The following is a 22,500-nucleotide window of genomic DNA, read 5'->3' on the forward strand; positions in this document are numbered from 1 at the left end:
CTTATGTCAAAAAGTCAAACATGATAAACTGCTATCCACTTCCAACCATATAATCTTGTACTTCTTTTGCCAAAATACTTGTTCTGTTTTGCTCTGCTGTAGAATTAATTTCCATATCCAATTTATTCTTATATTTAGTGGCATTTGGCAATACAATATGGAAATTAGAAGTAGAGAGCTTTCGATGATTAACCATAACACTACCCCTTTAGAACTAAAACATTGGGAACTTTTGTTTTCTTTTATCTTGCTGATCTTGTTTTCTCCTCTCTGTCGTTTTGCTTTTATTTTTATTTGTTTGTTTTTTTGTTTTTCGTTTTATTTCTTTTTCCTTTTTTTTTTTCTTTTTTCATGTTGTATATGGCTTTTGTTCCGGAAAAATAGGCGGTAAGTACATTTTTATTTATCAATTAGTTCATGAGTCATAGCCGAGTTGACTATCACTCATAAAAAGCAAGAACGATAGTTCAAATATTTTAGTAGACACTCGATCGAAAGGTCGGATTACTGTCAAAAAGTTACAATTTTGTACATTTTAAGCGAATAATTAAGAATACTTTTCCCTTTCAAGAGTTACGCGCGTGCGAACTGTCCTTAATACCAGCGATATGTATTAACCCAATAACCAAGAGGAAACTCGCAATCTGATTGGCCTCACAGGCAATTACAATCGATCGTACAAAATCGATCAGTAGTAGGCTCTCGGAGCATGCGCTGCATTGTGGCCAGCATTTGGGGCCGACTATTTAGAAATTAAAGTTGATTATAATTACATAACTTTTTTTATTGGTTTATGTAATAATAGCTTAATGAAGGTTTTTTTCTTTCTCTTTTTTATCAATCAACGACAACAAAACATACAAACCAGCTGGTAAGTAGATTTTTATTGTTCCTCGTGTGCGATGCAGATTCAAATTCGCTTTGCTAAAAATCTAGCTGATGAAATCATGTGTCTTCAGAGTAAATTGCTCCTCGTGCCCCAGGCTAAGCCGACTAAGCGGGACAAGCGGCGAGAATGTGACGTTCATTCATCCATCTATCCATCTATATCCGTCGATTAGTTCATTCCTTCCTTCCTTTCTCCATCCCTCCCTCTCCCCCCCCCCCCCCCCTCACCCTCCCTCCGGGTCTAGCGAGATAAGGGTTAGTTCTGTTAATACCTTTGCCAATTAGCTAATTAAATTGACGCCACATTTTAACAGCGTAAAACTTGTATCTAGCATTTAGTTTTTGTTGTTAGTTTTCTAATTTGGTGATTTTCTTTCTATTTCCTCATGTTGGCGACTTAAATAAAACCAGACTGTGAGTAGCTCGCTATTTATGTATTGTATCTAAAATAAATCACGTGAAAAAAAAAAAAAGCTTATAGATACTGTTGCTTCATGGCGTAAATGTTTTAAAAGCTGGCCGGTTTTCAACCAGCCTTTAAGTAATCGAGGAAGAATGGGTGGATGTCCTGAATTAATTAATAATAATAATAATAATAATAATAATAATAATAATAATAATAATAATAATAATAATAATAATAATGGCACATCGGGCAGTATATCCACAGAGTGGCTCTTCGCCTGCCCGATCCTAAGTAAATTTACAGATGTAAAAGATTAAAAAATATCTAAAAATTTATGTACATGAAAACGAGATAAAATTGTATTAAACTTATGCAAATTAAACTTCACTGACCTAACTACGATATAACAACTAATAAATTATAGTATAAAAAATTACTTAAGACATGCTAATGCTTCTCACCTTTGGTTAACCGGTCATCGTAGGCATCCTTTCCACAAAATAGAACACATCTGGACATACCTTCAGCAATTACAGTAAACCGTATTCGAATATTTGTATCGCTTCTTTTAAGACCCCGTCCACACTAATCCAAATAAATGTGAAAATAGCGATTACGCACCAACAACGGATAAAGTATTTTTCGTCTAGACTATCATTTTCGTATCTTTTTACCGTCCACATGCACTAATCAGAATAAATTGGAAAACGGACTAGCGTTTGCATTTTTCGCCCGTCCACACGTTACTATCTAGCCAGCGTTTTCAAATTTCTCCACCATGGAAAGCGTTTTCGAAAAGTTCATTTTCGGTGACTAGAAACAGCGTTCGGTTTTAGCGTTGATGGTAGGCCAAACAATTTATTAGTGCACATGGCCTAAAACCAGTTTTTACATGTAATTACCAAGTGGACGCTTTTGGGTTATTGGATTGTTACTTTCTTAAGTGTTACTCTCCTCTCTTTTGCGTTAACAAACAGGCCGGAAGTGATTTTTTCATTATTTTTCCTTTGTAAAGTATATTAATGTGGAATAAAATCTTAGAAACTTGAGGCATTGCGACTTTACTTATATTCATTGAAATATTGTAAATTAACATTGTCTTTTATTATTTTTCATTTTCCTTGGATGACTTTCCTGTGAATTAGCTTGTGAGTATTTTAAACTATTTTTTAACTTTTAAACTGATTGCGACGACGGGTACAATAAACAAATAAGCAAATCAATAAATAACATGGAAAAGTAAATGAACTAACTAATTTAATAAATAAATGACCGACCGACTGACTGACTGACTGACTGACTGACTGACTGACTGACTGACTGACTGACTGACTGACTGACTGACTGACTGACTGACAGACTGCCTAGTGCTGATCGGTTGGCTGGCTGGCTGACTGACTGACTGACTGACTGACTGACTAACTGACTGACTGACTGACTGACTGACTGACTGACTGACGTTAATTAATAAATTAAACTTAAAGACGAGCGTGCCTTCAAGTGATGCACTCATGCTATAGTGCAAAAAGAAGTTAGCGATTGGAAATTGTCACTTCTGCCTCCAGTATTTTTCTCTGTTAGTCCTCCTAAAGGGAAATTTTTAATTTATGCTTTCGAGCGAAATACACAAACATGCTAATGAAGTTCATAGAAAACGCTACTGCTATAAGGGTAGTTTCATTTTAAGTATTGTTTTCTCGCTTTGTTTATTGTTGCTGTTTCTGTTAATATAATTCAACTAATTTACCTCTATTACATTTTCTTTTCTATCTGTGGATATTTTAATCAACCATCCAGGCTGTAAGTAACCAGTTGATTTCTTTTTTTGTTTAATTTGTTCGTTTGTATTCTTGTTTTTTGTTTGTTTTTTGAAAATCGACCTTACGACATGCACAATAAGCGATATTTCTAACCTGTAATAATGATTGTGTCTATAATATCAGTACTATATATTTTTTTGTCATTTGCAACATGAAATCTATTCCACAATCAATTCTCCTCCTCCCTCCCTCCTCCACCTTCCCCCTAAATCGTACTAACTCTTTCTCTTTCTTTTTCCTTTTTTCTTGCCTGCTCCTTCACCGGATAATTCAGGGAGTAAGTAGCTCTATTTAATTTTTCGAAAATTAGTTATTACAACTTTCGTAGATGCACCACTACTTGGAGGCGCAATGTTCTAATGGATTCCATGGTCAAACTCGGTTCGAGCCAAGCCCAGCTCGAACACACATATTCGACCTGGATATAGGACCCGTATGAAAGCAGCTAAAGCTGATGTGGCTTCCTCTCTAAATGTAGCAAAATATAGTATAAAAAACATATAATAACATCTTGCTTCAGTCTGAAATTCGATAAGTTGGGGCTGTTGTGCTAAAAGGCTCGTTTATCCAGGTGATTTTCGATGCAATTTTTCTCACGCATTCCAATACAACTTCTGAACTCTCTATCGCGATAGCTGCCAGTAAGTCCTGTTGTCTAAGCTCTTTATATCAGTAACAATTTTATTTAGTCAAAAAGTCCCGAAAAAGTCTTCGTCTCCAAGAATGGGAGCAGGAAAATCAGGACCATTATTTTCCCTCCATTTTACTAATACACTGTTTTCTTTTATGTCTGCTCTCTGTGAACTCCTTGCTGGACTATGTAGAACGTAAGTACTTTTGGTTCAGTGGCTAGGTAATACTTCGAACATACTAAAGGAGCTTAATTCAGTGACCGACTATTGGCGAACTTGTAATCTGATTCATTTGGCTACTCAGGCACCTCTATTTAATAATTAGAAAGCAAGCTCAAGGTTCCTATCGGCTGATGGTTGGCGAGGGGTAAAGCAACGAGCCAACTATCAAAAGCTGATAGAGACCGAGAGCGAACTGTCTAAAATGTTTGAGTATAACCCATAGACCGATCTATTTTAAAATTTCAGTGAAAGTGGTTTGTTTATAATTTTGGTTTGTGATTTCTACAATTTTACTTTCGCTCTCTCCTAGGGAAGTCTATTGAAATTTTGACCGCGCTTTCTTAGCCAATCGATCAAATTGCGAGTTTGCCTTATAGTCGGTCATTGGGTTATGCTAATTAACAATTAGATTATGAGCTCGAGATTTCTATCGTGTGATAGTTGATGAGAGCGAACTCAGCGAAGCCCGAATCAACTATCACACATAGAAATCGAGAGCGAATAATCTATTTTTTTTAGTATAAATCTACCAGACGTTCAAAACTTTACAACAAGACAGACCCTCGTTTTTATTGAATAATGATTTAAACACGGTTCACGTGACATTTTTCGACCAATCGTTTGTCACCTTGGTGGAAGCAATGGCGGACAATTTTGTCGCGGGATTTTAAGAATGTCTCATCTTCTTCGTGTGATTCCAGCGAAACTTTAACGGTTTTTACGGACTGTTTTATTGGAGCTGGAAGAATAATACTTAGGCCAGTCATCTGTCAAGTTCTGAATTAAGGGAAGCGATTTTTCTCTCAAAACTAGTCGATTGAAATCATGCTTTATGGTAAAGGGTTGTTTGGCGCAAGCGTTCGACGTCGATGAACATTTGCTCATTTCTCGACAAACAAGGATCAGTACTGTAGATTATTTTTGCACAGAACTTAAGTTCGATAGTTGAACTTTAAGAAAAGTAAGGTGGGCCCGGGCGGGCCCCGCCGTTTTAACGGTCAAATTTGGACTTGAAGTTGGGGCTTTTCCTTGATATGTCACTCAGTTCTCTTCCATTTCGCGGGAGTTGATGGTGTGATTTCTGTCGATGTTCTAACAGGACAAGGGCTTAAATTGGTACTCCCGTTGGTTGTATTTATATTTTAATGTTCACTTGCCATTTTTGTTTTTGTAGTGTTTATATCATCCTTTTGTTTGGCCGATATTCGGCATGTCGGAGCGATTGCCCAGCCACAGGCAGTTAAACTATAATGCTCCCGCAGTCTCGCAGTCGACGAAAAATTATCCTTCGCTCAACATGGTTTATGAACGAGAAATACACATGTATTACACTTATCCTTCGCGCAAGAAATTTACATGTATATTCCACTATTACTTCGCGCACCCGCTTTAAGAACGAGAAATATACATGTATTCTACATATTCTTTGCGCAACATGCTTTAACAATGAAAAATATATGCATGTACTCCACTTATCCTTCGCGCAGCACGCTTTAAGAACGATAAATATGCATGTGTTCCACTTATCCTTCGCTCAACACGCTCGAAGAACGAGAAATATGCATGCGTTCCAACTATCTATTCAAGAAAACGAATATTAAGTGTTTATATCATCATTTTGTTTGGCCGATACTCGACGTATATATCAAAACAAACGGCCGTTGGGCCCTCCGAGTAAAACAACCCAGCGAAAATCCATCAAAAAGCACGATAGGGCGAACTGCGTTGGCCAGCAGTACATCGACGTTTTTCATACATAACTCGACATTTCTGAAAAACAAAGCGCCAAAGATAAGTTCAATTTTAGCCCGTTTACTTCGATCACAAACGTGCCACAATCGAATACTATTTCCAATAGTCGACGAACCGCGATGTTTCGAATCGAAATATGGGTTGTTCCGCCGTAAAATGTCGCCTTTATAAATCCAGCAATACACATCTATGATCATCTATAGGTGCTACTAGGCTCGCGAAAGATTTGATATGGATTTCCTCCGTTATTTCTTTCAGCATTGGAATATCTTCGCACCGCGAAGAGATGTTTACAGATCGGCGATCAGACGATAATAAGTGCAATTGAAAATTTCTTCCGGCATGCTTTGCGAGTCGTGTCCAACACCGCCTGCTGCACCACATTGCATTGGCGTCTGTGTGCGCGTTTGCATTTCATTCACGATTTACTGAAACCGTTATTTACTCGAAACTGAAGGAAAGGCCAAGTTTATTATTGTAAAATGACGATTGAAAGATATTCTGACGTACAAGGGCTCTTGAAAGTCATGTTTTTGTAAAAGTCAAAAACGTTAACGATTAGAAAGTTCTAAAAAGTTGAAGAAACAACATTGCATTATTTAGCTTCTGTTTGCGACTTTGCAGTTCATTCACGATTTATTTAAACCGTCATTTGCTCGAAATGAAAGGGAAAGCCAGGATTTCTATTGTAAATGACAACTGAAAGGTATACTGACTTACAAAGGCCCTTTGGAAGTCAAGTTGTTTTAAATGCAGAAAACGTGAACGATTATAAAATTATAAAATCGCCCGCTTTTAAAAGCGTAAATGAATAATAAATTATTTTCTTACCGCGTAAAATCGTCAATACATATTTCGTTACAGTCTTAATCTTCTCCGAAATCGCTTCGAATAGTAAATTATCCAAGTCCCTCTTCAAGGACAATTTAAAAAGCGAAAAAGCGGTGGCCATTCTGTTGACAACCGCACGCTGTTTCGCTACTCACTTTCTACAACAGAATAGATAGTGAGTAGCGTAGCCAATCAGAGAACAGCATTCGTGATAGAACGCTAGTAGATTTATACTAACAATCGATAGAAGGCTCTCGAAAAGCGCACACGGTCAATTTTTGTCGATATAGTATGCTTGAGGTGGAATTCGGAATATATACTCACGTTTCTTTTTTTTTTCTTTTGTCAACTTCTTGTAGGCACATCAGGCTGTAAGTAAATATTTTACTGTTCAACTTATGAAACTGTTATTCGTCATTAAAACAACGTATGAGATTAACAATAACTGAAGATCAATGGGGTTTCTGAAAGAGGCGATTAGAAGAAAAAATAAAAAAATAAAAAATTAGGCCGGACAAGATCTTCACTAAATTAATAGGCTAAAACTCTAGTGAAGCTCTTGCTTCTTGGGTTTGTTAAGAACTACTTCTACAACTCATTAATAATTCATCAGGTTAAAACAATCATAACCATGAAGGAGGTTTAGATACCCCGTCCTGTAATAGTGTTAAAGTTGGGCATACAATAGCGAAACACCTTTCTACCCACTAAATAGATGAGGGACACTGACCCTCATCTATAAACAAAAAGTAAGTAAAAAAAATTAATTCTTACCTTCCAAATCTTTTCGTTCTGTCAAACAGAACGAAATCATGATCAAAGTTAAATATTTGAAACATATTACTAAGATACAAAAGGCACCAAAGACTAACAAAGGTTTCTCTTTCTTGTCTCTGTTTGCCTTTCTGTTTTGGACAAATCAGCTAGTAAGTAAACAATTTACTTTGCATTTTTAATAAAAATCTTACTTATGTTAAGGTTCATAGCCACACATTGCAATCACTTCTAAGTTTTCGAAATCATGCTTCGAAAGATGATAACCTTCTTAGTGAAACTCTATAAACTGGCAACTAATCGGACAATTTACTCCACTGTAATGACTAAAACATGACAAAAAGTTTTGTTGTATTTTCCTACTGAGCGTTAGCTCTAGTAAGGCCTGTTTATAAGGAGAAAATTTTTCCTTGGTAGGGGGTTCACCCGTAATACCCACTACCTCAGGCGAGAGAGGTTTTCATACATTTCCCCAGAGTTTATAAATTGCAACGTTGCAAAGTTGGCTCAGCAGGGGGCAGGGGGAGAACTTTTCTCGTGTAAAAATCCACGCTACACATTTCTTTAAGTTATCTCACTTTCTTAAAGAAGAAATGTGGACAGCCAGATAATTGCATAATAGACAGTAGACAATATATAACAGACAACAGAAAACAAGTCAGTATAAAATTTCAATAATAATGATGATGATGATGATGACGATGATGATGATAACCTTTCATAAAAATAATAAGATACAAAAACACTAATTTTCTTCTTTGCTTCTATGTTTGCCGTGCTGGACAAATCAGATGGTAAGTAAGCAAATCTCTTGTCATCAGTGCGATCTTTGGTTGATGATACATTTTATAGAGGAGATTCCGGGTTACTTATTACCACAGCCGGAGAGCTAGCGCGATAAACGAGCGGCGAAGCCGAGAGTACTCGCGGCTACAACGTAGCTTGTGATTTAGCTCACTCGCTCGCTTAATTTTCGGTTTCGTCCCCGTGAAGTGTAGAGCAACTTGAATAGAGTATCCTCGCAATCTAACATGTTGTTCGAACTGGAACGATACTCAAATAACACTATACCTTAACACAAACTCGAACAAACAGACTGAGCAAACTCTTTTTCTGTATTAAATAGATGACTCTTACTAACTAAAATTAAATTAGAACCACTAACAATTGTTTTTCTTTTTTGTTTTTGCCTTCCTCGCCGGACAAATCAGAGCGTAAGTAAACAATTTACTTCTTATCTTCCAAGTCTTTAGTTTACGTCATGATAGCCTTTTTATCTTTTGATACCCTTAAGAAAAAGAGATCTTTAAAGATCCTTTAACTGAGTCTATTTACCCCAGCCTGACCCATCGATAATATCGATATCAATCGATAACAATCGATGCCAATTAATCGATTGATGTTGGAAATTGAAAAATTTGTGACTTTTAACATGATCGATTTTTCTCGAGTGCCGCCATTGGCAGTAGCGATCAATTAAGAGAATTTTTACTTGTGACGATCGGTTGGTCATCAATTGGCCAATAAAAATCGATATCACTTGACCAATAAAAATTGATATCAATTAACTAACAATTTTCGATTGACATCAATTGACACACAAGATAAGAATATACTAAAACATTTTTCTTTTCTTTGTTTCTAAATGCGTTTGTCTTCTTTGTTTCCAATCTCCCTTGCGGAAAAATCAGAGGGTGAGTAAACAGATTTCTTATATCTTGTAAATCCTTCTTTTGATACACAGTTTATCGACAGTTAAGCTTGAAAAAATGTATTGACAAATAAGCTTGGCTTCAGAATGACAAAGGTTTGTATTGCAGATGAAATGCGTGGAACTCTTTTAAAAACCTTTTTACGAATCTGCTCATAGGCGTACGAGGCGGGGGGGCGGGTGGGGGGGGAGGGGGCGGCAGCCCCCCCAGTGCCAAAATTTTTCGGGCAAAATGCTAAGAATTCGGGCAACAAGCCAGAGAAAAAATAGAAGATAAGCGGAAAAATCTCAACATTACAATTAAAACGAATTATGTCATCAGAAAAAGTATTGAAAATATATCGAACTTTGTGGGTCAAAAGTCCAAATTTCTAATTTATCTGCTTTCGTTTCCTCTCGCAAATTGCTATGATGATATTCGATTTTTCTCGCAAATTCTTCGTGACCCCTCAGTTTGATTCAGTAGCAATCAGCTTTTCTATAGCTTGAACGTTTGCGCGCAGTGGACCCAGTTTAAGATCTTGAAACAAACAAAGCTGCGATACGGTTACAAATGTAATGAAGCTAATGATCTTGACTCAAATGATAAGTTCTCAGGGCTAGCTCAAAACTTTTCAACCCGTGAATGTTCCACACGCTTGCATATAGCTTTCAAGTGGGGGAAAAAAATGTAAATTGCCTCCAAAAATACTTTTATTTTTGCTGAACGGAAGTGAATAAAAAAAATATCTCCAAAGAAAAAAGATTCAGTGCATTGACACCTTCGGGCAACGCCACGAGATTAATTTAAGAACTATCGTTTTCTTTAAGCAAGCAGGCAAAATTTGTACACAACTATTTCAACGCACGTTTTGTTGTCCATTTCAAATTCCTCTTTATTTGGCTTTCAACCCATGCCATTTTTTTTTTCGGGCAATAAGGTCTCCGCCCCCCCAGGTCCGATGGTGCCCGTACGCCTATCAATCTGCTGGGTCCTTTTGCAATAGAAGATGAGGACTTCTATGTACAAACGTCTTACCAGAAGTATCTTCAAAACAATTTTCGAAATAAATAATTTTAAAAACTGCAAATGAATCTTCATAGGTACCTTTCCTTTTTTTAATGTTAACCTTACTTTTTATTACCATTTCTTTTTATAACGTATCTTTTTTGGACCAATCAGGAGTGGGTAAGTACTGTGTTTTTGAACTTCTTAGTTGCTGCATAGCCAACAAAATCACTTTCATATCAAGGTGTTTATTTATCAAGAGAAAATCTGATCTTTTTAGAATTTAACTGTGACCCGTACATATATTACATTTTTTTCCTTGTTTTACAACAAGCTTAAGCTCTTAGCTATCGACATAGAAAAAACTGAATAAGTTAAATTATTTGCACGGGGGTGAGAAACAAGCAATGGCACTATCGTCGACGTGAGCTCACCAATTTTTAAAGCAATTTTTAAAGCAATTGGGGAAAAAGTGCCTGAAAAAACTCGGGGTTTCATCGGAATTCAAACCCGTGACCTCCGCGAATACCGGCGCGATGTTCTTCTGACTGAGTTATGAAGCCACAGATTGGGAGCCAGATTCCCAGTGTGCTTATAGAAAATACTGATACCTGCATAACATAAAGCGTACAGTATGTGTTGGCAAGAATGACAGTTTAAACAAACTTAAATATAAGATGTTTAAAAATTTAGACATAGTCAAATTATCTTATGTTATACATGTTTTCATTGTTGTTGTTTTTTTTTGTTTGTACGCGTACTGGACAATCAAGATCGTAAGTATCGTTTTCATATATTTTCCTTTTTTGATCAACTGTCCTTTTGAAATATAAATAATGCAAATATAAATGAAACATAAAATAGTAATAAATTTTATATATTTTATATCATCGTTTACTGATACTTTTTTCTTTTCTTCTTCTCTACATTGCTTGGAAAAACAGATAGTAAGTATGCTTTCATTTAGAGTGTTGCTGTTGTTGTTTTTACTACACTGCCTGTATTAATATATTAACTGATAATAAGGCCCATTAGGGGAATGAAGTAAAAGCCAATGGGGCCATATTCTGGATGGCTTCTCATTAGAAAGATTGTTTCATCTAAGTTTTGGGTGGGGGTCCTTTTTTTTGGGGGGGGGGAGAGCTTGCTGCTGAATATTGAAGATAGCTTTCTTATTCTAGCTCAAAAACATTTCTATGAATTAATTGAGAGTTACAGTAGTTATTCATGTTAGTATATTAAATAATTCAGTGACTGGCGTTGCCAATTTACTAATTTAAAGTTATCTTTTTCTTTAACTTGTCTGGGATTTTGCCACGTGGAAAATCAGCGCGTAAGTTGATTCTGTTTTTTTACTGAAGACTTTGATGTTTTGTAAATATAATGTTTTTCTTACAGTGAATATTAATTTTGCTTTTTGAGCTATTCACTAAGGAGGAGGAGGTCACCGTGTGATGTAGCTAGTTGAAACTGTTGGCAGTTAAAATCTCCAGGAGAAAAGGCGTTTTTTTTCATGTATTGGCTAATTGTTTGTTGTAATACAAATTAAGACCTCCTGAAAAATAACTTATTTTAATTATGTTGCAAGCTACGCTTTACATCACTATTTAAACTAACTAACATTTTCAATTTTTTTTCCCTTTGCTGAACAATTAGCCGGTAAGAAAGTTTTTTTGTTCTTTTTCTGCTATAAAGTTATTTCATAATAAGTTGATACACTGTATTTCTTGCATTTCTTGCATGTTCTACCCCAATAGAGCCAGGCCAGATTGGCCTCCTTCACTGGTTAGATATTTTCTAAGGGAATCCCCGTCTTCTTTATATGGGAGTCCCCCCTCACCCCGGGCTATCACGGCTTCTTTTGTGAGTCAATGCCATTTAACTGTGACTGTGGTAAACTCTTAAATCTTTATAAAGGCTTAAATTTATTGATCTATTTCTGCAATGTTTTTGTAATATTCCCTCATCACGTTAAAAACACAGCTTTCGACGCAACTAGAACCCATAACACATTACCCATTCACTTATCTTCATTTCATTAACACTACTTTTATTCTATTTTCATGCGCTCTGAATTCTCTGAATGACACAGCCGGTAAGTATCTCATCACGAACTTCACATTTGTACATGAATTTAATGTATAGGTAACGGTAGGTCAAGTCTGCGTTCGAGCCTTACGGAGCTTTTCCAGGTTTCATTGGCATGAAGCGACTAGGAGTATTTCTTCACACCGTAGATGGGATGCTAGTCTATTTCAGGGTTACCCGTCAACATCAAATTCCCCGATACCTTTTTATACTTTTGGGTGGAGAGAGGCACTTTGAGAGTAAGTGTCCCAGAAACACAACACAGTGATCCCGGCCAGGGCATTTACCCGGACTGATCGATCCGCAGTCGCTTGTCGGACCGTTACTGGGGCAATATGACTTCTTATCTTTTGTTTTGTGACTGGGAGATGACATCAGACTCGATCCAGTTTTCATCTTATTTCTAATGTGCTGAATAGAGTTCGTAGACCGAAATCAAACGAGGAACAACATTTAGTTATTATAATAACAACGGCAAGATATTTCTTTAAAGATTATTTAGAAAAACTAGAGCACATCAAGTAATCCAAATTCGGAAATGTCTTTGGTTCTTACCTTTGCATTACCTCTCTTTTTCATGTTTCCAGATCGGAATGAAGGTAATTAGCATTTTATCTGTTATCTAAACACCCAGCAAGTTTGTTAGTATATTTCATTTGTCATTGTCAAGCAAAATTAGATTGTAATGGTATAAGAGAAATATTTCACTGTCCAGTTTGTAAGATTTAATAGGGTGCTTCGACAGAACTACATGTAGTAGACTATCTCCTATTTAAGAAAAGCTCTATTAAAATAAGTGTTGCATTTCCATTGTCACACAAATCAATGCATCTCCATTTTTACGAAGTTGGGCGTCACCTTGAAATAGAGGCAAAAGGAAACTCGGAAGCCGCAAATGGCTTAACAGAAAAGGCCGCTTGGGTATTTCTTGCACGTAAACTGTATTCACGTCATGTTATTTGTATCCAAGCCATGTCAATTATGAAGGATGTAATAATATTTAGACATATATTCAGAGCATTTTAAACTTGTAATTTTACAAGTTTGCAAAGTGTTTATCTAATCCCATATTTGTCTGTTTTTCTTTTGTATGACATTTTAATGGACCAGTGGGTAAGTACTGATATAGTTAGTGTTAAGAACTCAATACAAATTATCATTCTGTTCATAACCGCAAACTCAATATTTCTATCCTTTTTAAATAAAAAGAGCCAAATGATGATTTTTTCTTTTTTTTTTCTCCATGTGGCATCCTCCTTGAACAACCAGATTGTAAGTAGTCAAGTAGCACTGTCATTTTTTGTACTTTTTGTGAATAACCTCTTCTGATATTCTTTACTTTTATAATGAAAAAAAGTTAAAACAAAAATAAAACAAAAAATGTTTAATATTAAATTTATAGACAACAATTTCAAATGTCGACAAATAGTTAAACAATGCTTATCTGTCCTAGAGGCACCTTAGCAGCCATGTGTGTGCCTCCGTATCCAGGCACGGCTATGTAGTTTATGTAGGCTAAAACAGCTCTATCCCACACCCTTCCGTTGGCGATGAAATTAAAACTCATCGACAGCTGGTTGATTTATTATCATTCAAGCGCTTTCTTTTATCTATGGTCTCTCAGGAGAGTGATCGATGGTACAATGTTACAAAAAAGATAATGTAGACTGCGGGTAGTCTCTCTTCTGCTCTAAAATCCAGATTTAGGGCAAAAGGAAGACTGCTTGCTCTCTAATAATGTGTGTGGCGCTCTCTGAAGGTTGCATGGCTTGGTCGTCATGGAGTAGCTGCAGTAAAACCTGTGCATGGGGACGCCAGCAACGTGAACGAATCGGTAGGTGGCTCCAACACTCCTTTACAACATCTATTCATTTTATTTTTGTCCGATAAAAAAGAAACTCGATGGCAAAATGTTCAAAATTTAAACATGAAATTCGCCAAAAAATTCATTACGCTCGCTGGCCCATTGCAGGGTTTCCCCTCACCCCTCTCCCCAGCCAGCATTTAGCTCGCCGGCACATATTCATACACCTGGGCGGAGATAGACAAACGATTTAAAGGAACTTCCGTCTTAAAACAAAGTCTCATTTACTCATTAAGATTGTTTTTATATTTAAATTTGTTCTCAGAATACAACTGTTCACGAACTCAGGAGTCTAGGGTTTGCCAACCCAATCCCTGTCCAAGTAAGTATTTCATTACGTAAACATGGAAACTATATAGGCAAGGGGCATTCTCGTCCCCAGAGTCCACGATCCTTCTGGTCTGCGCCAGGGATCGAGACCGCTGGCCGGTCCCGATTTGTGAGCATGCGCAGAGTACTCGTTCTGTATTTTCAGCCAATCAGATTTGTCAGATTCGACAATGAGTCCGTGAATCGCGGACTTCCGGTGTTGGAGCCGGCCGGAAATCTCGATCCCTGGCGCAGACCAGAAGAATGGTGGACTCTGAGGACGAGAATGATCAAGGGGCAGAATACGCCGAGCGCATGCGTGTGAAGCTGGTTACCATACAGCCAAGCCGTAGTGTTTGTAAAGTTGTCTTTTGTATCACGTTCTGGCCCTAACTTTTCATACTTCTAAGCGACGAGGAGATTAAAAAGCGTTAAGTTCCCATATAAACAGGAAACCCAGGGACGTTCAAGATAAGAGAAATGGGCTACCTGGAACAACAAACCTGATTTTTACAGGAGCTAATTTACTTTGTATTAGCACTTATATTTGTAATAATCACGTTTTAATGGTGAAATTGGTCAAAAGTCTCTCCTCAGATCTTTGAGGTTCCAAGAAACCAAACTGCCCTTAAAGGCAACACCGTAAACTTTACCTGCAAAGCCAATGGTCTACCAAAGCCGAGAGTGTGGTGGACATTTAATGATGGCAACCTCTCCTCAAATGCCATTCAACACAGTATCAAGAACGGATCATTGCTACTGTTGTCAAATGTCACAAAAGACATGGGAGGAAAATACCAGTGTGTAGCAGAAAACATAAAAAATGTAACAGCTTCCACAGCAACTCTGACAGTTTTAGGTAAGTACAAGAACAAGACAACAGTAATGACGGAGTACTTGGTGGCAGGTGAATGCTTAGTCGGTACTGGTCGCAGGTTGTTAACTTCGTGATTGATTACCGAGCCGGGCGATTACAATTTACGAGTTTTATAACGATATAATAAGACAGGTAAAGAAGGTTTGCGCTATTTATTTATGCGTATCCCTACTGCGCACCTTTTTCAACCAAGTCACGCCATGACCTAATGCATCCAGCGCGAGCGCCGAGAAAGAGACTGGGAAATTACAAAGATAACGCTTGTGGAAAATATCTTAATCTAACTGACTTTCCACGAATTTAACTCTCTACCTTGCTTTGATTTTGATATGCCGCTTTCTCGGCCGATTCTCTACATTGTGTGGATTTTGAAAACAATCTGAGGGGAAAAAAGTCTGTTTTTTTTTTGCCTATGCACCATTGAATTCCACTTTTTTTCTTTAGCTGTAGGGCGTTTTTAAATTCCCTCTCTAAGAAGGGCTAGGCATCATCATCATCATCATTGTTCCTTTTCACCCCCTTGGGAGCATAGGGCGTCCACCAGTTTCCTCCAGCTAGGCAACGTTTATTAAAATGCAGACATTAACTGAAACTATTTGCGCAACTGACCCCCTTAATAAGATTTGCAAAAGACAGTTCATCTCTTTAGTGATTCATCTTTAGTATTTTATCTAAAAACTAGGAGACCATACATATTCCGAGTTTCAATTTTTCAAAATCCGGGTATTTTTCCACAAGCTTTATCTCTGGCTTGGACTATTCCTCTGGCGGGAAGAGATGAACATTAATTGTCATTCTAGAAACATTTTGGTCCGACAGTAACTTTAGAAATTCATTGACTACTCGATTGAAATTAATAAATAAAAGATTTCATTTTCTTAACAGAGCTACCCGCTGCTGATGTTATTCCAAAGCGTCCTACTCTAACGGTAGGAGATGAACTCGTGCTGACTTGCAAAGTCAACAAAGCAACATTGGAAATAAAGTGGAAGAAGGATGGTGATTCGGAAATTCCAAGGGCACAAATCGATAAGAGAGAAGGCATAAGTATTCTTTCCATTCCAAAAGTTGTAACAAGTGACAGAGGTGAATATTCATGTGAGGCACACAACAAAGCAGGCTACAGGTCATTTCCTGCGACCGTCAACGTCGAGGGTAAGGGTACTACAAATGGCGTTCTTGATGCTATGAATAGCTTTTTCTTTTGATATAGGGCAATTTTTGATTGAGTGTCGAAAGTTATCTGGAATTGCTCTGGTTTTGCTTCAATACACCGTGATATGATTGGTTTGAAAAATTGACGTCATCCACTTAGAGAGGCCTGAAGGGGTAAAATGGGTACTGGGAATTTGGGCAAAGTTTCATAAGGAAAATGGGATTTGCGTCATTGGGAATGGGAATCAAAGACAGAAAAACAATAGAACTGGGACTGGGATTTTGAGAATTGGGGAAAATAATAGGCTGGGAAATGGGATTTGCGCAAAATTTGGGCTGGTAAAATGGGATATACATCCACTACTTCATAACCAATGTTAGACGCAAGACAAAAACCAATCGCGACTTCGACACGCGTTTTCCCGCTCTTAGCACCGGTCACGTGCATTTGCATCAGTTTCTCATTGGTTCGTTGCGTTGTTTGTGCTTCTTGTGATTGGCTATTGTAATTGCCTTGATTTTGGTTTTACGACACTCAAATAAAAATGAAATAAGCAAGGCTAATACTACGTAGAACACTTAAAGCGATAGCGGCATGATAGAGCACAAACTGAAAGCCAAAATGAGTCTAAAATGCAACCGTGAACAGCTGTTTCGACCTGGTTGGGACTCGTCAGCACGGTGTAGCAGCTAAAGAGTAGAACGACCCGCACGAAGGCCCATGCTTCATTAGTTCACTCAAATGCAAACTAACTCTACATGGATAAGCATGATTGAATGAAGGTAAGTATCTGGGATAATGGACACAGCTGTTTTACCAACACAAACAAGAAAAACCTGCGCTAGACAAAAATTGTTATTCATCCATCCCTCCCTGCCTCCATCCATTCGCAAGGCTCGCAGGAAATTGCGAGGGACAGGTGGACAGGAACCTAGGAGGAAAGAGGGAGGGAACTCTATGGGATTTAGGAGAAGAAAGGGCGGGAAGAGGGATTCGCCCTCACCCCCTCACCCCCCCTCCCCCCACCCGTCACATGCAAACTGTATATTTATCCTAAGTTCTTGTTGCAGCTGCAGTAACTTCTTCCAGTGAGTCTGTGCAGTGGTATTACATTTTCGGACCTGTGTCTGCTGTCATTGTCCTATTCGCCGTTGGTTGGTACATTTATAGACGCCGAATGACAGGTAAAATAAACCCTCGCCGTTCAATTTTCCAGAGAATTCTGTAAATGGGTCGAGGTGTGATTAATCGATAATTAACGTACCCATAAAGTTTGTTTCGACATTGCAAAGAAGAAAGCAGCCTCTCCAACATACTGCGTAAACTAGTCGGCATGTTTTTCAAAAGGCTGATTTACCCAAGCAAGGATTTTGCAAGGGTTTTAATAATCCCATTTAAATAAAATGAGCTTTTTAACATGATCAAGTGCATTCATTGTGTTGTAAAAATCAATTGATTCGTAAAATAAGTTTATTTGATTGGCTTGGTATTGTTGAATATTTGATATAGCTTTGTGTGATACTAACTGTCAGACTAATAACTCTCGTTTCCTTGCTCATTTGGTTCAAGTTGTTGTTAAAAAACATCATTGTAGAGCACAATTGACCAATTATGTTTGTTTTTGTTTCGTGTCTTACACTATATTCCCTTGGAGTACAGCCATGACCAGGTCAGTCGATTCATTCATTCCTTCGTTCACTCTTTCAATTGTTCATTCGTTCATTTTTTCATTCGTTCATCGTTCATCATTGTTGATTCGTTTGTTCGTTCGTTCGTTCGTTCGTTCGTTCGTCCGTCCATCCGTTCGTCCATTTATTCACTCATTCATCTATTTATTTGTCTATTTATTTATTATTGATTTATTTATTGATTGATTTATTTATTTTCTGTTTGTTTGTTCATTCATTCTCCCATTTATTTTGTTTAAGTCCTGCTAAAGTGCATGCCTGCTCGTACAAAGTGCAGTTTTGTATCATTGTATCATTTACTATTTAAAACAATATTGCGTTACAAGTTGAGGGTTAAGCAGTGGTTTTATCCATTAAATGGCCACAAAGCCATATAATAAATTAACATCGAGGTATATTTTTGGCTGCTGATATAGATAGGGTCAGTTTGAGCGGCAGCACAAAAACTAACGGTGTGCACTTACATCAAATTGTTTAGTACTACTGACGTAGGAGTCGCAATGCAGAATGGAATCGTAGATAAATGGGAGATTGCAATTGACCGGATAGACCTTCGAGAGGCCATTGGCAGAGGAGCATTTGGATCGGTTTGGAGAGCACTTTTGAGTCAACCAGATGGTAGACGTGGAAATCGGACAGTTGCTGCAAAATGCTATACACGTAAGTTTCACTTGAATTGCAAGTAAATCAATGAATAATGCAGAGGCGGCGGAGCGTTTTGAAACGGGGGTGGGGAGACATCATACTTCAAGCCAAGCGCATACCCCCTGGGGGCGCATCCCCTACTTATATTTCCAAAAATATCTTTAACAGTGTCCGGTGTGTCCGCAATCGATTTGTGACAATGCATAACTAGGCAGTTTCTGCTTCATGGTGCTTTTTGGGTTGTTCTTTAGACGTCATAGGGCAGAAAATGTACGCTCTGAAATCGCTGATGCCACAGGTAACGTCAAATACGATCTTAACAGATAGTGGACCTCTACTAGTAGCGTATTGGAGAGAGGAGTTTCGTTGAAAGTCCTACACCATATTATCCCGCCAAGCACGATCCTAATTAAACGATTTATGTCTTGACAAACCAATTTTATGCTGCGCTAGTGATACTTTCGGCACTGATATGTAGGGAGGCTGAGCCTCCCAAATTTTTTGTTTGGAGGGGGGGTGCCCCCCTGTTTCGTCGCCTATGTAATGTAACAACTAGAAATAGTAGTCGTGTGTTTTAAATGGTATCCATTATTTATGTTACTTCTTGGTGCTTTTTTACGTTGTAGCCATTTCAGGGGAGCAAGGGAGAAAAGCTCTGATGAGAGAGATTGAGCTTGGAAAATTACTTGGAGGGACTCCTCATCCGAACATTGTCCAGTTCATTGGTTGCGTTACGACTGAAGGTAACCAGTTTTTATATTTTATCATTATCACTGTAACAGTCACTTTCACTGTCATAGTTGCAGCCACCAGCACTACCGCTGCCACTGCCACTGCCACTGCCACTACCACTACCACTACCACTACCACTACCACTACCACTATCAAGTGCAGTGTGACGCCAAGGGCTGATAAATGGGTTGTGGGTTGTGGGTTGTCCGCTTCTTATGGTGAATAAATTATGTTGCTTTGCAACGCGATGAGTCAATGAAACAACGAACCAACTGCGCATGGCTGCTGTACAGTACATTGTGCTGTTCTTAGTGCTGTTCGGGTGATAGGCTGTACACATGCGTGTTTGCTTCGACCGAGCTACATTCTCGACCAGAGAGCCCACTTCTTTGGTCAGGACCAAATTGCAGACTCTGGCAATTTCCAATTTGAGCATTCGCGATATGCAAACATCAGATCAAATCTGTTTGGCTGGTAACCGAAAATGTGCATTGTTCATGCTCAAACAATCAGAGCCGTCCAGAGTCCGCGTTCTTTGCGCTGTCCAAAAGAAAAAAGCAGTGTATCGAAAAGAGATGCGCGGAGGTGTTGTGTGTGTGAAATAGTGCTTTGTAATTTTATTTCTATTTATTATAAAAAAGTGAGTTATGTTTCGATATCTACTATCCTGTACGATGATTCTTACAAGCATAAAAAAAACTCGAATTTTATCTATCCTGACTTTCGAATGGGCTTCTATTATAACCATCACGACGTATAAACACGGAAAATGCATTTCATTTGGGTGTTATAATTAGCTAAATTGGCAAGCGGCAACGCTGGAGAGGAAAAATTCAAGGTACAAACGTTAAAAGACTATTCACAGTCTATTTAGTGGGGTGGGAAGCGGGAGAAAACGAGTAAAATTTCGCAACATTTCGTTATATTTCGCAATAGATATGGGACAAAGAGAAGAGTACGGTTACGGAAAAGGGCGGGAGGCGGGAGTAAAAGGCACGGGAGGCGGGAGGTTCAGACCCCCCTGTCCCCCTCCACTACTTAAGGTTGTCTTTCCTTTTTTTACTTTTTAATATACATTATTACCCGTCACGACAAAATGACAATCAAGTTTTTGAACTTGTTTTTCGTGTCGTAGATCATCCAATTCTGATTATGGAGTATTTGGGTCGTGGTGATTTGTTGGGTTATCTAAGAAGTACCCGAGGAATTCACGATCACTATCATCATGGAGTGGGAGGGATTCAAGAACTGGAACCATATGACCTGGTGCTGTTTGCCAAACAGATTGCCGCTGGTATGGTTTACCTTGCAACCAGGGGGGTAAGTTAACATCTCACAAAAAAGATAGCTAGACAGTAAAATTAGAAAAAAAGCCAGAATATATCATTTTCTAAGATTTGAATTTCAGGTAATAAATAGGTTGATGTCCTTAGGGGGGTTTATTTCAAATTTTCCGACGAGCATCCGAGCCTCTTGCATATGGGAGTCCCCTTTCGACAGTCACACCGTAAACTCGTTATGACACTGCCAAATCATACCGGAAGAAATAAAAGTTTACATTTAATAACTGAGTGAATTCTCGCGCGCTGATTGGCTAATTTTTATTGTCAATAAGAGGACAGACGGATGAAACAGCGACGGTTTTGTCAAACTTTTCAGCACTGATTTAGCACTGCATTCTTGATGAGACGAGAATTGTACCACAAATCTATAGCTAGTAGTCTTCAATGAGGAAATCAACAAAAATTTATCGGTTAAAACTTTAAAGCTACAACACTTTTATGACGCAATTTATCATCAATAACAGGACAGACGCATACTTAATACTTGCCTCTTTTTTCAGATAATTCATCGTGACCTGGCTGCTCGAAACGTACTTCTCGATAATCACCGCATTTGCAAAGTGACTGACTTTGGACTGGCCTATCAAGATTTCAAATATGGCGCCGGAAATGCGAAAAAGGTAGATTGCTTTCAAAGCTTCACAAAAAGATTGCAAATTATATTAATTTTGCGAATGATGGTGACCTTTGCAGCTTTTTATCGACTCAAGTGGTCGGGATACATTTGACTTATGTTCCCAGGGTGGGGTACTCGGGATTTCAAGTGACGGGGATGATAGAAGGATTTTTGGGGATTTGAAAGTTTCGATTCCGGGTTTGTTTTGGGTAGAAAAATATGGCAAGTATTTTTGATTTGTTAGACAAGGTATCTTTGGGGGTATTTAAAATGATCTACGTTTCGTGGTAGTGCTTTGGCTGTGTAGTTCTGCAAATAAAGTATAAACAAAAGTGTTTTGCTGTTGATTTTTGGGGGTTAATTTTTGGCTTAGGGACTTTTTGGGCTTCTGTTGGAAGTCCTAGGTATTTGGGGGGTCTTGATTTTTGCCCGGCACTTGAAATCCCGAGAACCCCTGAGCTTACGTTTTATCTTTTTCTCAACTTTAATTTGTTACTGATTATTTTCACAGGGCTGTATCCCAATTAAATGGACAGCACCCGAGATTCTGTTTGGACGTCCAGAAATGCTGTCGACTAAAAGTGATGTGTACGTACAATAGTCATTGTTTTAAATCGTTATTTCGGGGTAGTTTTTCGCACCATATGCTAAATGGGGAGAACCAAACGCTACAATGATTACCGATTAGACCCCAGTTTTTGTCTGTTAGGTTAGGTTACATATCTGAAATGTTTGATTCCCATTTCATCACTGTAAAATTAAAACTTGTTGATTGTTTTATAGTTGGAGGCGCGGTGGCCTAATGTTTAATGCGCTGGACTCCGGATCAAGCGGTCCGGGTTCGAGCCCTGGCTGGGGTGTGTTCTTGGGCAAGAACACAAATCTAAAAGAAGGCCTTCTTGGGCAAGAACACAGGGTGTATAAATGGGTACCAGCCCTGCGATGAACTAGCATACATTAGCATCTTATCCAGGGGGAGTAGAAATACTCCTATTTAATTCATGCTATGGAAACCCTGATAAGCTCCGGCCTGATGAGCCACTAGGCTCGAACGCAGTCTTCACCTATCTACTATCCTTTTGTTTTTTTGATGTTTTTATTTTCTTTTGATGAGCAGTGATCCTGCGTTATTTTTGTGTGCAGCTAAATATTTTTCAG

At 38.2% G+C, this 22,500-nt stretch overlaps 2 protein-coding genes across 2 annotated transcripts in view; one reads left to right on the plus strand and one right to left on the minus strand.

The window, feature by feature from the left end:
- The window catches only part of LOC144635160 (uncharacterized), a 335,656-nt gene that overhangs the window by 240,047 nt on the left and 73,109 nt on the right, over window positions 1-22,500 (minus strand). The window lies entirely within an intron of this gene.
- LOC144635184 (fibroblast growth factor receptor 2-like) overlaps window positions 13,366-22,500 on the plus strand; it is a 12,876-nt gene continuing 3,741 nt past the window's right edge. Inside the window, exons 1-12 of the mRNA XM_078494263.1 lie at window positions 13,366-13,384; window positions 13,872-13,946; window positions 14,242-14,298; window positions 14,872-15,144; window positions 16,048-16,317; window positions 17,389-17,502; window positions 17,978-17,987; window positions 18,485-18,666; window positions 19,278-19,394; window positions 20,519-20,703; window positions 21,227-21,346; window positions 21,854-21,930. Of these exons, the coding sequence (XP_078350389.1) occupies window positions 13,877-13,946; window positions 14,242-14,298; window positions 14,872-15,144; window positions 16,048-16,317; window positions 17,389-17,502; window positions 17,978-17,987; window positions 18,485-18,666; window positions 19,278-19,394; window positions 20,519-20,703; window positions 21,227-21,346; window positions 21,854-21,930 (1,475 nt within the window). The 5' untranslated portion in view covers window positions 13,366-13,384; window positions 13,872-13,876. The remainder of the gene's footprint in view (window positions 13,385-13,871; window positions 13,947-14,241; window positions 14,299-14,871; window positions 15,145-16,047; window positions 16,318-17,388; window positions 17,503-17,977; window positions 17,988-18,484; window positions 18,667-19,277; window positions 19,395-20,518; window positions 20,704-21,226; window positions 21,347-21,853; window positions 21,931-22,500) is intronic.

This window comes from Oculina patagonica, chromosome 13 (genome assembly GCF_052425735.1).
Source record: "Oculina patagonica isolate OP01 chromosome 13, crgOcupat, whole genome shotgun sequence".
Taxonomy (NCBI): domain Eukaryota; kingdom Metazoa; phylum Cnidaria; class Anthozoa; order Scleractinia; family Oculinidae; genus Oculina; species Oculina patagonica.